The sequence below is a fragment of the Drosophila navojoa genome, chromosome 2, assembly GCF_054131105.1.
Source record: "Drosophila navojoa isolate 15081-1374.11 chromosome 2, UAZ_NAV_1.0, whole genome shotgun sequence".
In the NCBI taxonomy this organism is placed as follows: domain Eukaryota; kingdom Metazoa; phylum Arthropoda; class Insecta; order Diptera; family Drosophilidae; genus Drosophila; species Drosophila navojoa.
In genome coordinates, this window is record NC_142890.1 from 20,065,315 (window position 1) to 20,080,588 (window position 15,274).

At 39.2% G+C, this 15,274-nt stretch overlaps 1 protein-coding gene across 7 annotated transcripts; it reads right to left on the reverse strand.

Annotated features, from left to right (window-relative positions):
- Positions 1-618: 618 nt before the first annotated feature.
- On the reverse strand, positions 619-14,690 carry cu (NADP/NADPH phosphatase nocturnin). 7 transcript variants are annotated; one of them, XM_089265252.1, is made up of 8 exons: positions 14,302-14,690; positions 5,344-5,634; positions 3,485-3,592; positions 2,896-3,128; positions 2,765-2,830; positions 2,045-2,166; positions 1,299-1,970; positions 619-1,233 (listed from the first exon to the last, which is right to left on the reverse strand). In XM_089265252.1, exons 2-8 carry the CDS (start codon positions 5,421-5,423, stop codon positions 1,072-1,074), a joined length of 1,443 nt encoding a protein of 480 aa, XP_089121378.1. In that variant the 5' UTR covers positions 5,424-5,634; positions 14,302-14,690; the 3' UTR covers positions 619-1,071. The 7 variants fall into 7 exon arrangements, with proteins under 7 accessions (XP_089121378.1, XP_017968566.1, XP_017968569.1 ...); XM_018113077.3 differs by lacking the exon at positions 14,302-14,690 and adding an exon at positions 10,976-11,469; XM_018113080.3 differs by lacking the exon at positions 5,344-5,634 and having other exon boundaries at positions 14,302-14,688.
- Between the last annotated feature and the right edge of the window lie 584 nt (positions 14,691-15,274).

The window sequence follows — 15,274 nt, forward strand, 5'->3', positions numbered from 1 at the left end:
AGTTGCTAAGACAGTTTGAGGTATGTTTCAGACGCAGCCGTGGACAGAAATACATCCAGCAAATAATTTTATAATAAATATCGAATCCGGGCTCAGGTGATCTATACCAATATCAGTAAGAGCATCTGTGAGTGCGAGTATCATATCAAAATCGACTAACGATGCTATAGGTTACGAGTGAAAGCTAAGACATCCCTGGAAAAGGTGATACGCCGCAATGATATAATATACGATAATATATTAGACTGCAATCGATTTCTGATCCCATCGGCCTCAGGCGAGGCCTGTCGAACCTACGCTGTTATATCAATTGTTGTACTTTCACTTTTTTATAGATCCAATGCTGGATTCCCGCCCAGCTTTGTATAGAATCAGGCGTTCTTTTGTGTGTCACCATATACAACTAATTGATTTCCCTCTAAAGGAGTGGATACTATGATAAAGCGGTTTCCATTTGATTAAGTGGTCTGATTTGGCCAACCAATTCATATTCGAAGCTTGACTAGCAGAGGTATATAAACATGTATCCAATCCAATATCTAAATAATAGAATATAAATTAATCTGTAGGGAAATCAAATTGCCTATCTAGTCTCCTGGAAAATAAGTTCAGATTCGATGACTCCACACAGTTACTAAAAATTATTATTCACAAAATTTTATACACTATGAAGCTTACAGTTTAAATAGACATTTAGTAATATTTAAAGTTAATAATGTATAGAGAAACACTAATATCAAATTCCAGCCAGAATCCTTGTACAATTAAATGTGAGAATCTCCCCTTCTTACGTGTTATCAAAAATGAAATCTGAATCCAATTATTCTATAGTTTAACATACAGTTGATCCTACAAAGTTACACTCGTTTATTGAGAAATCTGTCTGTATTGATGTCTCGCCTTAGCAAGCTTTGCCGTGCTACGCTCATATATAGTATGGATCGTACGTACATATTATGTATAGATGGCTAAAAATGTATCTAAGAGCTAATATCACAATTTATTATGTAATTGCTGTATGTGTGTGTTTTTGTTTGTGTTTGTGTAGCTGTTTGCGTGCACGGACAAGCTCTACTGTATGGTGCCATGCGATTTGCTCTTGTCTTCCGAAAGGGGCTCATCGAGCAGCTCAAAGTCGCAGACCAGCGAAAAATGATCCGAGGGATATTCAAAGCAGGGCGCACGATTCTTGCCGATCTGTTCTCCGGCCGGAAATTCCAGGCAGTTCTTGATCTGCGAAACATCATTGGAGATTAAAGTGTGTTTTATTTAATTTAGTTGCTGCCACGCCCACTCACCTTCAGCTGCTGCGGCGTGTAGAACACATAGTCGATGGTATGGCACTCTTCGCCATCTTCGCGAATTTTCCAGGTGGTGTACGGAGGCTCGCGCTTGATGGACTGCGCAATGAGCTCATTGGGATCGTCGCAGCTGGCCGTCAGCTGTTCCTGATCTGCCCGTTCCCGTTCCCGCTCCCGCTCCCGTTCCCGTTCCAGCTTAATGTCCGCATACGCGCTGCCCAGCTTGAACAGATCGCAGCTGAGAATCGTCGCATAGATGGGCTCAATGGGCTCCGCATTGAAGTCGCCGCACAGCAGCAGGGGACTCTCGCCGGCGAACTGCTTCACAAAGCGTATCAGATCGCGGCCCTGCTCGTTGCGCAGCTTGGCCAGCAGAGCACCGTGGCGCGCCTTCAGGTGGGTGGTGCAGACACAGAACTCCCGGCCGGTGGCCTTCAGCTGCAGCCGCGCAGCAATGGCCACCTGGTTGCTCTGCACGCGCCACACCTCCAGGATGCGTGTGTCATAGCCGATGAGCTGCAGCTTGTCGCGCTTGTAGAAGATGGCACAGCCATCGGGGCCATTGTTCTCCTCTATGTACAAACAGGGCGAGTCCGGCTTGGGAAAGAAGATGCCATCATAGTTCTGGCTGCCCAGCACATTCTGCAGAAACTTGAAATGATCCACCTCCTGTCGGGTACAAAGAGCAAACGAGATGTTAAAGCGCGACTGCATTCCACCAAACACTGGGCACAAATAAATACTTGCAGACAAACAACATCCGGCTGATTTTGCAGTATCTCCTGCACGATCAAGTACCTGCGATGCTGCCAGGTTAGAGCCTCGTCGGGGCAGCGCACAAAGCCATCGTTGTGCTGGCCGAGAGCTGCGAAAAGATTTACGGATATTACGATTAGCAATAAATTACGAGACATTGTAAAAGATTTATATTTTATATATTTTTATATGTACTTAAAAAAATTTTGTTTAAGATATTGATGAATTTAATGATTTCTATATATATATTGGATTAAAATTTGTATTTATATTCCTATTATTATTTTATAATCCGTAAATATTCGATAGATAAATAAAATGGATCACGTTCATAAGCTTTTGAGAGACTATAAATTAATTGACTATCTAATAAAATTATTGAAAAAATATAAAAAAATAAATATATAATAAATTTTACATAAATTGAAAATTTTTAAAAAATTTTTTAATGTTTTTATTTAGTTTAATTTATTTTTATTTATTTATTTTTTTACCTTTCTGTTTTATTTTTATTTTAATTTTAATTTTATTTTATTTCATTTTTTTTTTTTTTTTTTTGGAGAGAAAAATATTAAATTAATATTAGAATTTGTTTTATATTTTGATTTACATAAATTTAATTCTTATTATTTTTGTTTTAGTCTTTTTTTCATATCTAAACATATACACAAAGATATATTTTAACAGAGTGCACATATTTTACTTACTTTGCGAGAGAATGTTCCACTGCAGCAATCGAATGTGCTGCGCGCCGTCGCTGGGAGCACTGCAAACTGTGTGTGGATGGGACGGAGATGTGAGTAACGGCTGGGAGTGCGATTGCTTTGTGTGAGCTTACCACGTGAGACGGAGTTCAGCTGGAGGCAACGCAGGCCGTCGGTCACGTCTTCGCTGTTCAGGGGGGGCCTGAGGAAGCAGCGGCTCAGCAGCGAGGGCTTGCCCACGCCTGAGCCGTGCAGCTGTCGCACATGGTCGAGCAGAGCGTCAGTGCTTAGGCCCTTGGGCAGCTCCAGGCCATCGTCTTGTGAGTCCACATTGTTTATTTTGGGCGCCGAGTTGAACGAGCCCATCCTAGGAATAACAAGTGAAAAACATGGCAAATATAAACAAAATGAGATATTGTTGCTTACTTCAATTGGAATTTGAACAATGTCATAACTAAGAAATTCATTGCTGATGCGGAATGTTTAGAGTAAATATTCTAAATTACTTCGAAACCTAAGATTAAACTTGTATGACACAATCAATGCCTATAACAACAACAACAACAATAATAACAATAATAGCAGCACCCATCACAGCAAAATATAATGAAAAGAAAATAAAATGGGAGAAGAACAAGAAATAATAACAACAACAATAGCAACAATTGGCATCTTTACAGCATTGCAGCATTTTTCGTAAACAATTTGATCAACGATACTCACAGCTCTTTCGGTTTTCTATACAGAATCTTTCGTAGAATTATGCTGAAAATAAATAAGCTGTGACTATGCCTTTTGCTAACGTTGAACTCTGCCATAGAACTTTCAACTCTGCTGAAAGAAAACATTGAATTTAATCTTGAGAAGAATATTTCGAATACTTCAAATTTGATGGAATCATGAATGGATATCGATTTAAGGAATTTAGCAACAAGCTCTATAAACAAAACTATATATTATTTGTAATTTCTATACCAAATTTTGCAATTCATTCTGTTATTTACATAGAAAGAACATTTGTTCTATTTACTATTTATAAATATTTACATCTGTCTATGCATTATATTGAATATTTTGGAATATAATGAAGAAATTTAGATATTTAGTTGCAGTCTAAATGATTTGTTACTGAGGTTTCGTATCGAACATGATATTTGGGTTTCTCTTATCCAGAATGTTATGATTCTTTATTCTGTTGCTGTTACGAGGATCGTAAACTCTTTGAGCATCATAATTTGCGGGCTTAGGTGAGAAAATTCTGAGCAAGTATTTAGCTCGGGCTAAACGAACGCGAGCGCAGCTTTCACAAGCTAGAGAACGATTCATGCCCACCCACACGAATCGATTCGGACGAGTCAAGACGACGCAAGCAACAAAAAAAAAAAAGGCAAGAAAAAATGTCGCTCGGTCAATAGCTTTACAGCTGTTTAGCTGGTTTTCGGGCCAGCGGTTAGAAACCAGTTGGGATCGTTTTGGCAACGCAATCAATCAATAGATGGGTGACTCTCAGTCTCACCTGGTCAGCATCACCCGCTGCAGGAAGGCCTTGCGGTCGTTCTTGCAGGGCGCCTTGTTGGCGCGTTTCAATTGCAGCGCTTGCTCCATGTGGCCAACAGATTCGGTAGCGAGATGCGGCTGTAGCGAGATGTGGTGCTGTTGGTGGTGTCGGTGGTTGGGAATTGGGTGAATTTTGTTTGGATTGTGGGTTATGCCGAAAATTGTGCGAAGTGCGCTTGTAAGCGACATTTGCGAAACTGAATGGCAACTGAAGTGCGGCGTTTTATTAGAGATCAGCCAGGCAGAGCAGCAGAAGAGCGTGAGCGAGGCAGGGCGACAAAGAGAGTGTGTGTGTGAGGGAGATGGCGAGGGATCGAGAGATAGAGAAAGAGAGCAGGCACGCATAAACGAGTATTTCAACGTATACACACATGCACACACACACACATACACAGAGATCGAGTCGAGCGCACATAAAGTGAGATGTATCTGCAAGATACAGAACAAGATCAATACGTTCTACTCACGTGCGTTGCTCAGTTGCGCGAAAACTGAGCAGCGTAACAACAAAGACAACAACAACAACAACAACAATAAGAATACGAATAAGAACAAGAACATCAAGAATCGCATAAGCTACATCGCTAGCTGGCAGCTTGGTAAATATTTATGCGTAGCATTCTTTATGTATGTAGATACATTCACATGGAGCTGCACGCCATTGTCTCACTTTCGTTTCGTATTGTAATGAAAACAAAAGTATATTTTCCCAATACGACTGAACGGACGCTGGGCATGACTCTAATGGCCAAACTGATTTATGCCTAAACAAATTTGTGCTCGCATGCAAATCGCAGACAGACGGACAGACGGACAGACAGACAGATAGAGAGGCAAGCAGCCAGACAGAAATGCGCATATCTGAGAACATATATTGCAGGCGAAAGATATACAGATACACATATATTTGAATGTGGGATAGACGAGCGCAATTTATACAACAACGCAGTTACATGCGTAATGAATCCGACCCAGGTATCTGCTCTGCCACTTAAAGATACTGTATCTTTTCGTTGTTATGTTACCTGGGTATGGGCACCGCCACACGACGCGCAAAAGTCTTCGCAGTGACAATCAAACGCGATGTTTTCATTAAGAACTCCATTTTGCTGGGGTTTTTGCACGCCTTATTCTTGCTTAGGTTAATTAAGTAAACGTCTTTTAACTGTAAATCGCTTTGATTGGATTCAGATTACGATTTAGTTTCGATTTAGGCTTTAGCTGCTTCAGCTTTATCAGCACTAGATTAACTGGAAATGTTTTATATTTAGTGTCAATATGGCAATGTCAAAGAGACGCGGTTCAAGCTGTATTTCCTAAAAAGAATAGAGTAGAATTATGGGATAAGCATTAGTCGATTGGTTAGTTTCGAGACGGTGGGACGGAGGGACTTGCACATGTCGAACCACTTGCACTGCATAATAGATACCGAATCGCAGATACTCAAATACCAGACACCCATTGCTATCGACAGCCACGTGACCCGCTCTCAAAATCGCCAATTTGTATGTTGACACGCAGCTGCGGCTGCATATTAAGTTCAGATAGTATATTATCATACATATATATGGATTGTCGGAGTCGAGCACTAAATTAACTTAAACCAGTTCAAGATTCAAAATTCTTACTGTCAAAATCTATTGTGAAAAAAATGATAATAGAACTTCTTTCGCAAATTAAAGAATATACAAAATAATACACTCAAAATTCGCCTTAATAATAGATGTTAAAGTGTATCTATGCAAATATAATATTTGTATGTATATAAAATATTTGCATTACTAAGTTTTTTCCTTTCTATTTTAATCATTTTAATTTCATTTATAGTTTGAAGCTATAGAAGCACTTCACATTAATGAAATATTTTCTTTAGGGGCAAAAAAAAAAAAAAAAAAAAAAAAAAAAAAAAAAAAATAACTACTTAATATTGCAGCTGTAGGGATTCACACAAGTTTTACCATAAATCAAACTTTTATTCCCTCGGAATAGAATGTGAATATTAGTTACTCGGGCAACTAAACAACGAAAAATATAGTATAGTATATATATATATTTTTAAAATATATTGTATACAGAACATTTAAACAGATCACTTTATTTTCATACTGCTACTACTTTTTTTCCTTCATATTTATATGATTCTGCTAAAAGTACTATTTCAGTCATTCTTCACTTTCTTTATAGCATTCATAAAATGCGCAGCAGCTGCTTTTATGGACTGAACTATGAGAAAGTAAACATTGACTTAGTTTACCTCTCAAGACAATTTGAATCAAGTTCAATAATGATATCCAGATGTGCTTATAGACCAGCTAACAATTCATTAGTATTTTTGGGGAAGGCATCCAGAATCCTGGTTATTCATACAAAGTAAACTCGTGTTTGCACTATGTAAATCTACTAGAATATAGTTTTATAATTTACAACCATCAGCTGCATTCATAAGAAAAGCCAGACAGTAGAGCTTATACAAATATGCTTTATGGGATCAGCCGCGCCTGCTTCAGTCTCTTGCATACATTTTAACAAAAGCCTTTAACTGCGCTCAGGCTATAAAAATTTATATCTAAGTGCCGTAAATATGTGGCTGGCTTATCTAATCGTTGGTTAAAATTAGATTCTGAAGCCGCTAGCTAACTGCAAAAGTCAACGAAGCTACTCTGCATTTGGCTAAACAACAATTCAAATTATTTATAAAGCAAATATGAAAACTGCAATTTCAAGTTCAAGAAGAGATTCAATTCAAGTCAGCAATATATCTATAGGTATTTATAATACGACAAATGCTTGATACAATTATTCATAGCTGTAAGAGACACAATAGCTCATTATCTATCGGCGTTCGCTTCTGTTCGCTGCCAGAGCTCTTGTAATTGTGGCTTATATATAGATAGATACATTTTCGCATTTCGCACGAATTGTGCAAGGTTAGTTATGTTATTTTTGATTGAAGCCAAGTGGATTGGGGCCTCACAGTGGCTAAGAACACTTGACACTCTGTCAGCATTGGCCATGAACTTGATTTATAAACGCCATAGCCGCTGGCTAGCAGCAGCAGCGGCAGCGGCAGCAACAAGTTTTGAGTGGAGCACGCCTGCTCGCATTTATCTCTCACCTCACAAGATACAACAGCAAATCTCGCGGCGGCGGCTGCTCATAATCAGCGATTGGCGGCAACGTGTCTCCAGCAGCAGCAGCAGCAGCGGCAGCAGCAGCAGCAACAACAACGCTAGCAGCAGCAGCAGCTGTTGTTGCTGCCGCCTTGTCGCTGGGTGTGGTTAGCCAGGCTGGCTCTGTGGAAGCGGCTGCCGCCTGCGTCTCGATATCCATTTCCAGTTTGCGTGCGGCGAGCCGCTGTTTCATTTGCGTGGTCGAGGTCATTGCCGAGGTCTTGGCCAGCGCTTCCGCAATTTCGTATTGCTTCAGGAAATCCTGCCGCAGCTGCTCGGCATCCCGGGTGGCCAGGCAGCCAGTCAAGCTGAGGCCGCGTCGACACTCATCGCTGCACAGGCGCTGGCACATCTCGTTGATGGCCAGGCCGGGTCCACTCAGCTCCAACGGCGCTCGCTGGCAGCAGTTGAGGCAGGGCACTGCCGGCTTCTCCACACCGAGCAGCGCTGGCTCCGTGGCCTTGTTCTCGCTGGGCGACGGCGGCTGCTGCAGCTCCTCGGCTATGCTGAAGTAACGCGGCGGCGGCTCATCCTCGTCCAGTGGGCCAGCTGGTGCGCTGCGCGCATGACTTGGCCTATTGCTCTGCGCCAGATCCAGATTGAGCAGCAGGGCTGTGACGGGCATGGCCTTGCCCAGCGCTGGCTGGCGGCGATGGCCCAGTCTCTGCTCCTGCTGCTTGTCACTGTTGGTGTCCATATTTACTGTTGCTACTGCACTCTCTGTCACTATTCACTGTCGTCAATATTCAGCTTAAATCAGTGGCCACGCGGCGTATGCGCGTTATTCGTACGACCGTTGCGCGTTTAGAACCGAACATCCAATGTATTAATACGCGCGTGCGTTGCTTTTCCTCATTTATATATCTTTGGACGGCTCTAGCCAGATCGAGGCAATCAAGTGGACGCTGCCTCGCTGTCTCGCTGCCAGATGCTGCCCGCTGCCCGCTGCTCATTAATTGTTGCTTATGTTTTGCCATTGTTGTTGCTGCCGATGTTATTGCTGTTGTTGCTGTTGCTGTTGCTGTTGCTGCTGCTGCTGCTGTACAGTCATAAGTACATGACTCGGTTGCTCTCTGGCTGTGCGCTCCTCTAGTTAAGGCAAACGAGATTTTGTTCGCACACTTTCCAAAATGTCAAAACACGCATTTAGCAACCAAAAATTGTATATAGAAATAAAATCGAAATGAAACAGACAATGTTTCACGTCATATTCATATTAATGATTATTATTATTTTTATTGGCTTTCCTTTGACGTGGTCGTTGATTAGTGGCAAGAGAATCAATCTGCTCTAATCTGATTATTAATCTATCCACATCCAATTACAATGTAGACTGCACGTGGAACTACCTGCAGCTGATTGGCAGCTGTTAAACTTTGCTGCACTCGGCTAATGATAAATGTTGCAATTAATTGACTCATTCTATGTTCTGTAAAGCGCACTTGTAAGTCTAAATACGATCACTTTTTCCATTTTTCATTTTGTATAGCCATAATCTTTTGGCTTCATTCTACTACTTCATTCCATAATAAATTAATATAAAATATGTTAACAGCTAAAGTGAGTTGGCTGTTTGACAGAGCGTGATAATTTAAATTAAATATATCGCACCTTAAAGAAATTAGTACATCATTATTTCTGATCTCCCCTAATATTAATTTTAATTTTTTCATTTTGTCGTATTTTATTTCTAGTATATATTTATATTCTAAATTATCGTAACACTTTCATTCTCTCTCTCTTTCGCTCTCTTAATTTCACCTCCTCAGCAATCGCTGCTAATAAATTTTCATGACATTTTTTATTTGCCCGTCACGATTTGCATTCATTCAAGTACGAATTAAATGCATTTCCAACTGTTTCATTTTATTTAATTGATCTAATAATAGAAAAAAACCTTTATTTCCGCAATATGCAAATGTAAAATTTCTATCATTGCGTTTGCTAATAAAGAGATATCATAGAGATATGCTCTCTAAATACAGTAAAGCCTCGTTAAGTATAGCATGATTAAATTATTTAAAAAATGGAATAGTTGTTTAAGTAAGTCGAGTCAATATAATAAAAATATTCCATAAATATTTAAAAAATATTTACTGATTAGTTACATTTATTTAAAATGAATATATCTTATAGAAATCCCATTTTATATAATAAAACATAAAACTATAAAAACTGTTGCATTCTTTGCGGCTGCAAATAAAAATTCGACTTCTTGCTCTAGATCAACATAAATTGGGTTCAATATATTTTGGCTGGCTGGTTATTTATAATGTTAGTTCAGCTGATAAGCGTGAGGTAGATAATCAATATACCGTTGCTGCTAACAATACATACCCCAAGATGATGTTGATTAGATATCTACGTGGACTTGGACCTCCCACTAAACTTCCTACTAATTAGCATTAGGCAGTGCTGTTTCCACTTAGAGCCCGGATGCTAATTGAAGATAACACACTAATTTCTATTTAATTTTACAATTTTATTTATTTCTCATTGCCTTTTTGCCTTTTGGCAATGTAGCACGGAAAGCGGAGCAAACTTAACAAGCGCAGCGTCCGTCATTGAATTTTATTTTTATATCTCACAGACAACCGCAACTACATACGATTTTCATGTGGCTAAATATATATATTATATATGTCTAGCGATTCGTCAACATGTTGAGATTGTCTCTTGAACTTGGCAGTGAGCAATCAACTCTCGGGGCAGCTGGACACCTGGGCGTCGGCTGCCAAGCGAAAGCTGATCAATCGTCCTTCACATTATCGAGCCCTACTCACATTTGCTTAGCGGGCACATTACTAATCCCATAATACGTGTCGTCGTCTAGCTAATTGATAACCTTATCGGCAGACGGCCTGTGAGTGCGCCTTTGTAATAAGTAACTCAATAAACAGATACCCTAGGCACTAGGCATTGGGTAATATAAACAATGGGAGAGTAACGCTTGTAATGAACTATGCACTCGCCTCATAATTTATTTGAAAAAGTTCCTCGGTCTGCCATAAATTACGAAAGTCTTATCGCAATAATTTTGTTTTTTTTTTTTTTTTTTTTTTTTTTTTTTTTTTTTTTTTTTTTTGCATATTTAGTTAGATTTTTCCGATTGCAACAGAAGCTAGCGCCCTTTTTGTTGTTGCCAGGCATATGTAGAACATCGCCAGCTGTACGACTCGGTTACACATATTATATGCACAAGTACCCTTTGTTTTGCGAGTGAAACGAAACGATTAACAGAGAGATTTCGTTATACAACAGCAGCATTGGGGCACATGGTCGGACGCGCATATCGCGCTTTGGAAATAACTGGTTCTGCACCGGCCTAGACTGACATTCTCCGCCTAAAGTTGACGAAGTCCAGCACTACTAGAACTATGCTGTAGATTGCCGGGTCACCGGGCATCGTTACGCATTTGCAAGTGGTTCGGGCGGGGGGGCAGCTGGTCAATGGGGTCTCTTTGAGTCTCGCAAGGATTCAACTCACCATTTTTATGCCAGAGCCACGCCACAACACATTATCCAAATTGGAATCGAGTGAATCTAGTTAAATTTGCTCTCAGATCAAGCGAACGCGAAATTCACAACGTTAAGCAAATTGGCTCCTGCAGGGCCTTTTTGAACTGTGGGTCAGCGATTCACACGCCCAGCCAAACCGCAAAGAACTAAAAGCAAAACTTTGTGCTTTGCACCATTTATAGAGGGCGCTAAATGGCGCTCTTCGCTCGCCACTTGCTAGCTGATAAGGATACAGCACACAGAGCACAGCACCAGAGGCGAGTGGAGCAGCAATTGCTCTGGTATGCTCAGAGCATTGCACAATGTGAGCAAATTACTTACAAAATGCTCTCACTTGAATCGTTCTCTCTTGTGGCGTGCCTATCACTATGCCAGCCTGCCTCTGCCTCTCTGGTGTTCTCACTTATAGTTTGACTATCTGACATCTCAAGTGCCTCCAGTTCAATGGCTGATTCCCGCCGAACTTGTAAGGCAAGCAGGTGCTGTAAAAGCCAAATCTAGGTTATTTGCGGGTGTTGAAGGGTGTTTGTTGTTAATGGGATTCAAATATATTAATATTATATTTATTATTAAAAATGAAACCTATGTGATTTACATAGATATTGCCCATCATATATTATACCATAATATATTTATTTTCTAAAAATTATTTATATAATTTTCTAAAAATTCAAAGCTATTTAATATGCTCTAAGCAATACTATATATAAATTATATATTAAAAATTAAATTTTATGTGTTTATTTCTTCTTTATATAAAATATATTCTAGACTTTAGTACATTCTAAATGTATAATCATTAAAAAAAAATATATATATATATATTTTTTTTTATTTATTTAAAAGTTATTTTTAATACTTCATTAGTATTTTAATGACGTATATGTATATACACATTTATAATACGCTATAATTTATTCAATTTACTCTATTTAACATGGCAGTAAAGAACTTTAAAAAGTCGCTGTGGGTCGAGCCACACCCAGGCCTATCATAAAATTGCATTCGATAAGATTTGAGATTCGGTCTGCGGCGTCTGCACCTGAGGCTCTCGTGTCTGGCATGACGGAGTCGTTATCTTATCAAAGACCACATGAGCAACTAATTTTGTGCTGGGCGCTACTTGAAATTTGCAAAAATGGAATTTGTCATCGACCTTATCGGAACATGGCCATAAAGTGGCCGAACATTAATATTTACGAAGCCAGCGAACGTTCCATGAGATAAGGCACACGGCTAGCCAGCGAGTGGACGAACGGCGAAAGTGACGTATGGAACCAGGAGTCCAGTGTGAATCGGAATGATTTAGTTGAAAGTGGCTATATATACGCCGCAATTCAGCAAACCTTATAAGGTGTATACATATGTATATAGCAATGGCTGATCGATCTAGTGGGGCCTATCGAGGGTATTGGGTCTAGAGCACTATTGTTCGGCTGATTAGCAGTGCTAGCAATGCTTGCATTTCAGTCCTTTATGGCTCGCAGTTAGTGGTCTAGCCGGTGGCGATTAGATAACCACTGGCCTAGCTGACGGCCTTGCTGAACTCCATTTATCCTACCTACGTGGCATGCGGCACATTTACCTCAAATGCTCCGGAACGATCTCTACATACATACATATGTGAATATGTTTGTATACACATATATATATATTCATTGTGCTGCAGTGATTTGTTTTTGTTTATATGTATATTTATTTATTTTTTTTGTTTACGCCGAACAGCAGTCCGGCTTATCAATTTGGGCAACGTAAGCGTGCCATGAGTGTGTACTATATAAATATGCTTCTTCGTTTGTCTGTACGTCTGTATGTATGTATGTATGTATCATAAATATGTTTACAATTTGGAATTTGATCCGTATTGACTTATCACTGAAAGTGATTTCTAGTAGCGCTGCCGTGTCGAGTGTGGACTGCCAACTGGGCTGGATTATAGCGCTGTTATGCCGGCTTGAACAGATTTTGTTTTTGATGAATTGCTTTGTATACAATGGGGCATTTTAATTAAATTGTTAATGGGCTTGGGGTAGGTAAGGTATACGGGCTTTCGACTGGTCAGCGATAGGCATGCGACTGGGCCCGTAATCAACGTGGAAAGGGAGTCCCTGGATTTATCAAAGCAAGGTAAATATGATGTCGACAACATAACATTAGAAAATCAATGCAAATTAGAAATACAATTAACATATAAACTGAGGTTGAATCTTCAGACCTGTTTTGTCGTCAACAAATGAATAAATAGTTTTTACTCTAAGCAAAGAAAGCGGATAGTGACTCATCGAACAATGGGTTGGGATACGTGTCTGGAGTTTCGGTTCGTGAACTCCAAAACAATAATGCTAGTTGATAACGCGAATGGAAAGTTGAATAGCACAGCTTGGGGAAGTTTTGAAATTTGTTGGATCAATTTTGGTATATTACGTATGAAGTTTTTAATTTGTTATATATGTATATTCTATACCTAACTTGACCCTGGGAAATAAGCCTAAAACTATTCTTCTGGGCCATACCACATTCGTTGAATATATAACATATATACATACACATATAAACATAATTGCCGGCTCGCCTCTAGTCGAGGTGATTCAACCCCGAAACGCAGCGCAACAAAAGGATACCATTTGGAGAACAAAAGCTGATGGAATCGTGCAGGCAACGCCCTCAACAAGGCCTGCTGATGTGCTTCTTATTGTTTGTTACACACGCACACGGATACACAAAGTGCCGTTATATTAATTAAAAGCTCATTTGTACTAGCCGCACACGCCTTCACACAAGCAAACAAACACACACACACACACACACTTATATATAAAGCGGCGTCAAACCCAAACAAACCGAATCCGCAATTGAGATTGAGAGTGAGAGTGCGATTGAGGGAGAGGGAGAGCCAAACAGAGATGCATAGCCGAATCTGCTCTCAGCTGGCACTCTCACTCTCACGGTTTGACAGTTCGAATAGCTCTTTCAGACGCATTGAAATCAAAGTCACAAATATTTATTGTAAAATATTACACAATATGATAAATAAACAAAATAAAGAAGGTAACCGTTAAATGGCTTAATAAATGCACAAAGAAAATATACAATATGCTGGCTGAACCTGGTGAATGCGGAAAAATCCAATGGCATGCAAATGGATTTCTTTTATTGCTGCTGTAGTCGCTGGAGGCAAATGTAGTTGTTGTTATAGTTGTATTGTTGTTTCAAAGTCACTTTGTCATGCGATTTGTTGTTTTATCAATAATTTATTTAAATGCCGGGGCATGCCCTTCATCTAATTCAACTCACAGAAATTTCTTGAAGAACTTGTAGCATGACACCAACAAATACACAAGGGTTGAAATGATCTTCATGTTGTTTGTTTTTGTTTTTAATGAATTTTGTCGAATTTGATTTCGTTTGTCAAATAGCAAATTGCACAAGCAGCTGAGTTGGCTTAATACTAAACATTTGGTTTAACTTTACATAACACGAATGCTATTAACGCTTTGTAACAGTTAGTTGTTATTTAAATGTCTTGTCTGGAATTTATTTGCTATCTTTTATTTTATTTTATATATATTTTTTTTTTAATTATTTTTTTTTTTATCCTATGCCTTTGAACTTTATGCACCTAGATGAAATTTCACTCTCAATGTCATTTCCGCGTTGAACACGTTTTTCACACTAAGCTGACATAAAAAGAGGAGACTACGCTTTGGTGGTGCTCGTGTGTGTGTGTGTGTGTGTGTATTTGTGGTTCCATGGTTACGGACAAAGCGAAACTCAGATGTGTATGTTTGTGTAGAGAGAAAGAAAGAGATACAGAGAGACAGACTGTGGAAGGGGGAGAGCGCGTACAAAATCCAAATGCTGGAGCTCCGGCAAGGAAAACCCAGCCAATGCTTTCGGCAAAAGTTGACGCACTCGATTGAGCTATATGAAGCTGTGAATGCACTGCAAAGCAACACTATTCATGTTTAAATAAAATATATAAATTAGTTATTATTTATTTTTTTATTATTATTTTTATTCAGTCTTTTTAGAATTTTTTAAAATTGTATTTGTTAAGATTATATATATTATAAGAAGTAATTTATTAGTTGCTCATACTTAATTTTAAAATTAATAAATTAGTAATAATATAGTTGAATATAATTTTAGATTTATATCTATTGTTTTTTGTTTAACACCTGTTTCTGCCTGGCAACAAATCAATATGCCTTGCTGGCGTAGCGTGCGCAGACACGTTCACTTGCTCGGAGCGGGGCAATAAACTTTT

Excerpts from the sequence above, each read along its gene's own strand:
- cu (XM_089265310.1), bottom strand. The coding sequence starts at position 8,185 with ATGGACACCAACAGTGACAAGCAGCAGGAGCAGAGACTGGGCCATCGC. Across the intron at positions 3,129-3,484 it reads TATAGAAAACCGAAAGAGCT|GATGGGCTCGTTCAACTCGG; the intron begins GTGAGTATCGTT and ends TGTTATTCCTAG. Across the intron at positions 2,167-2,764 it reads GTGGAACATTCTCTCGCAAA|CTCTCGGCCAGCACAACGAT; the intron begins GTAAGTAAAATA and ends ATCTTTTCGCAG.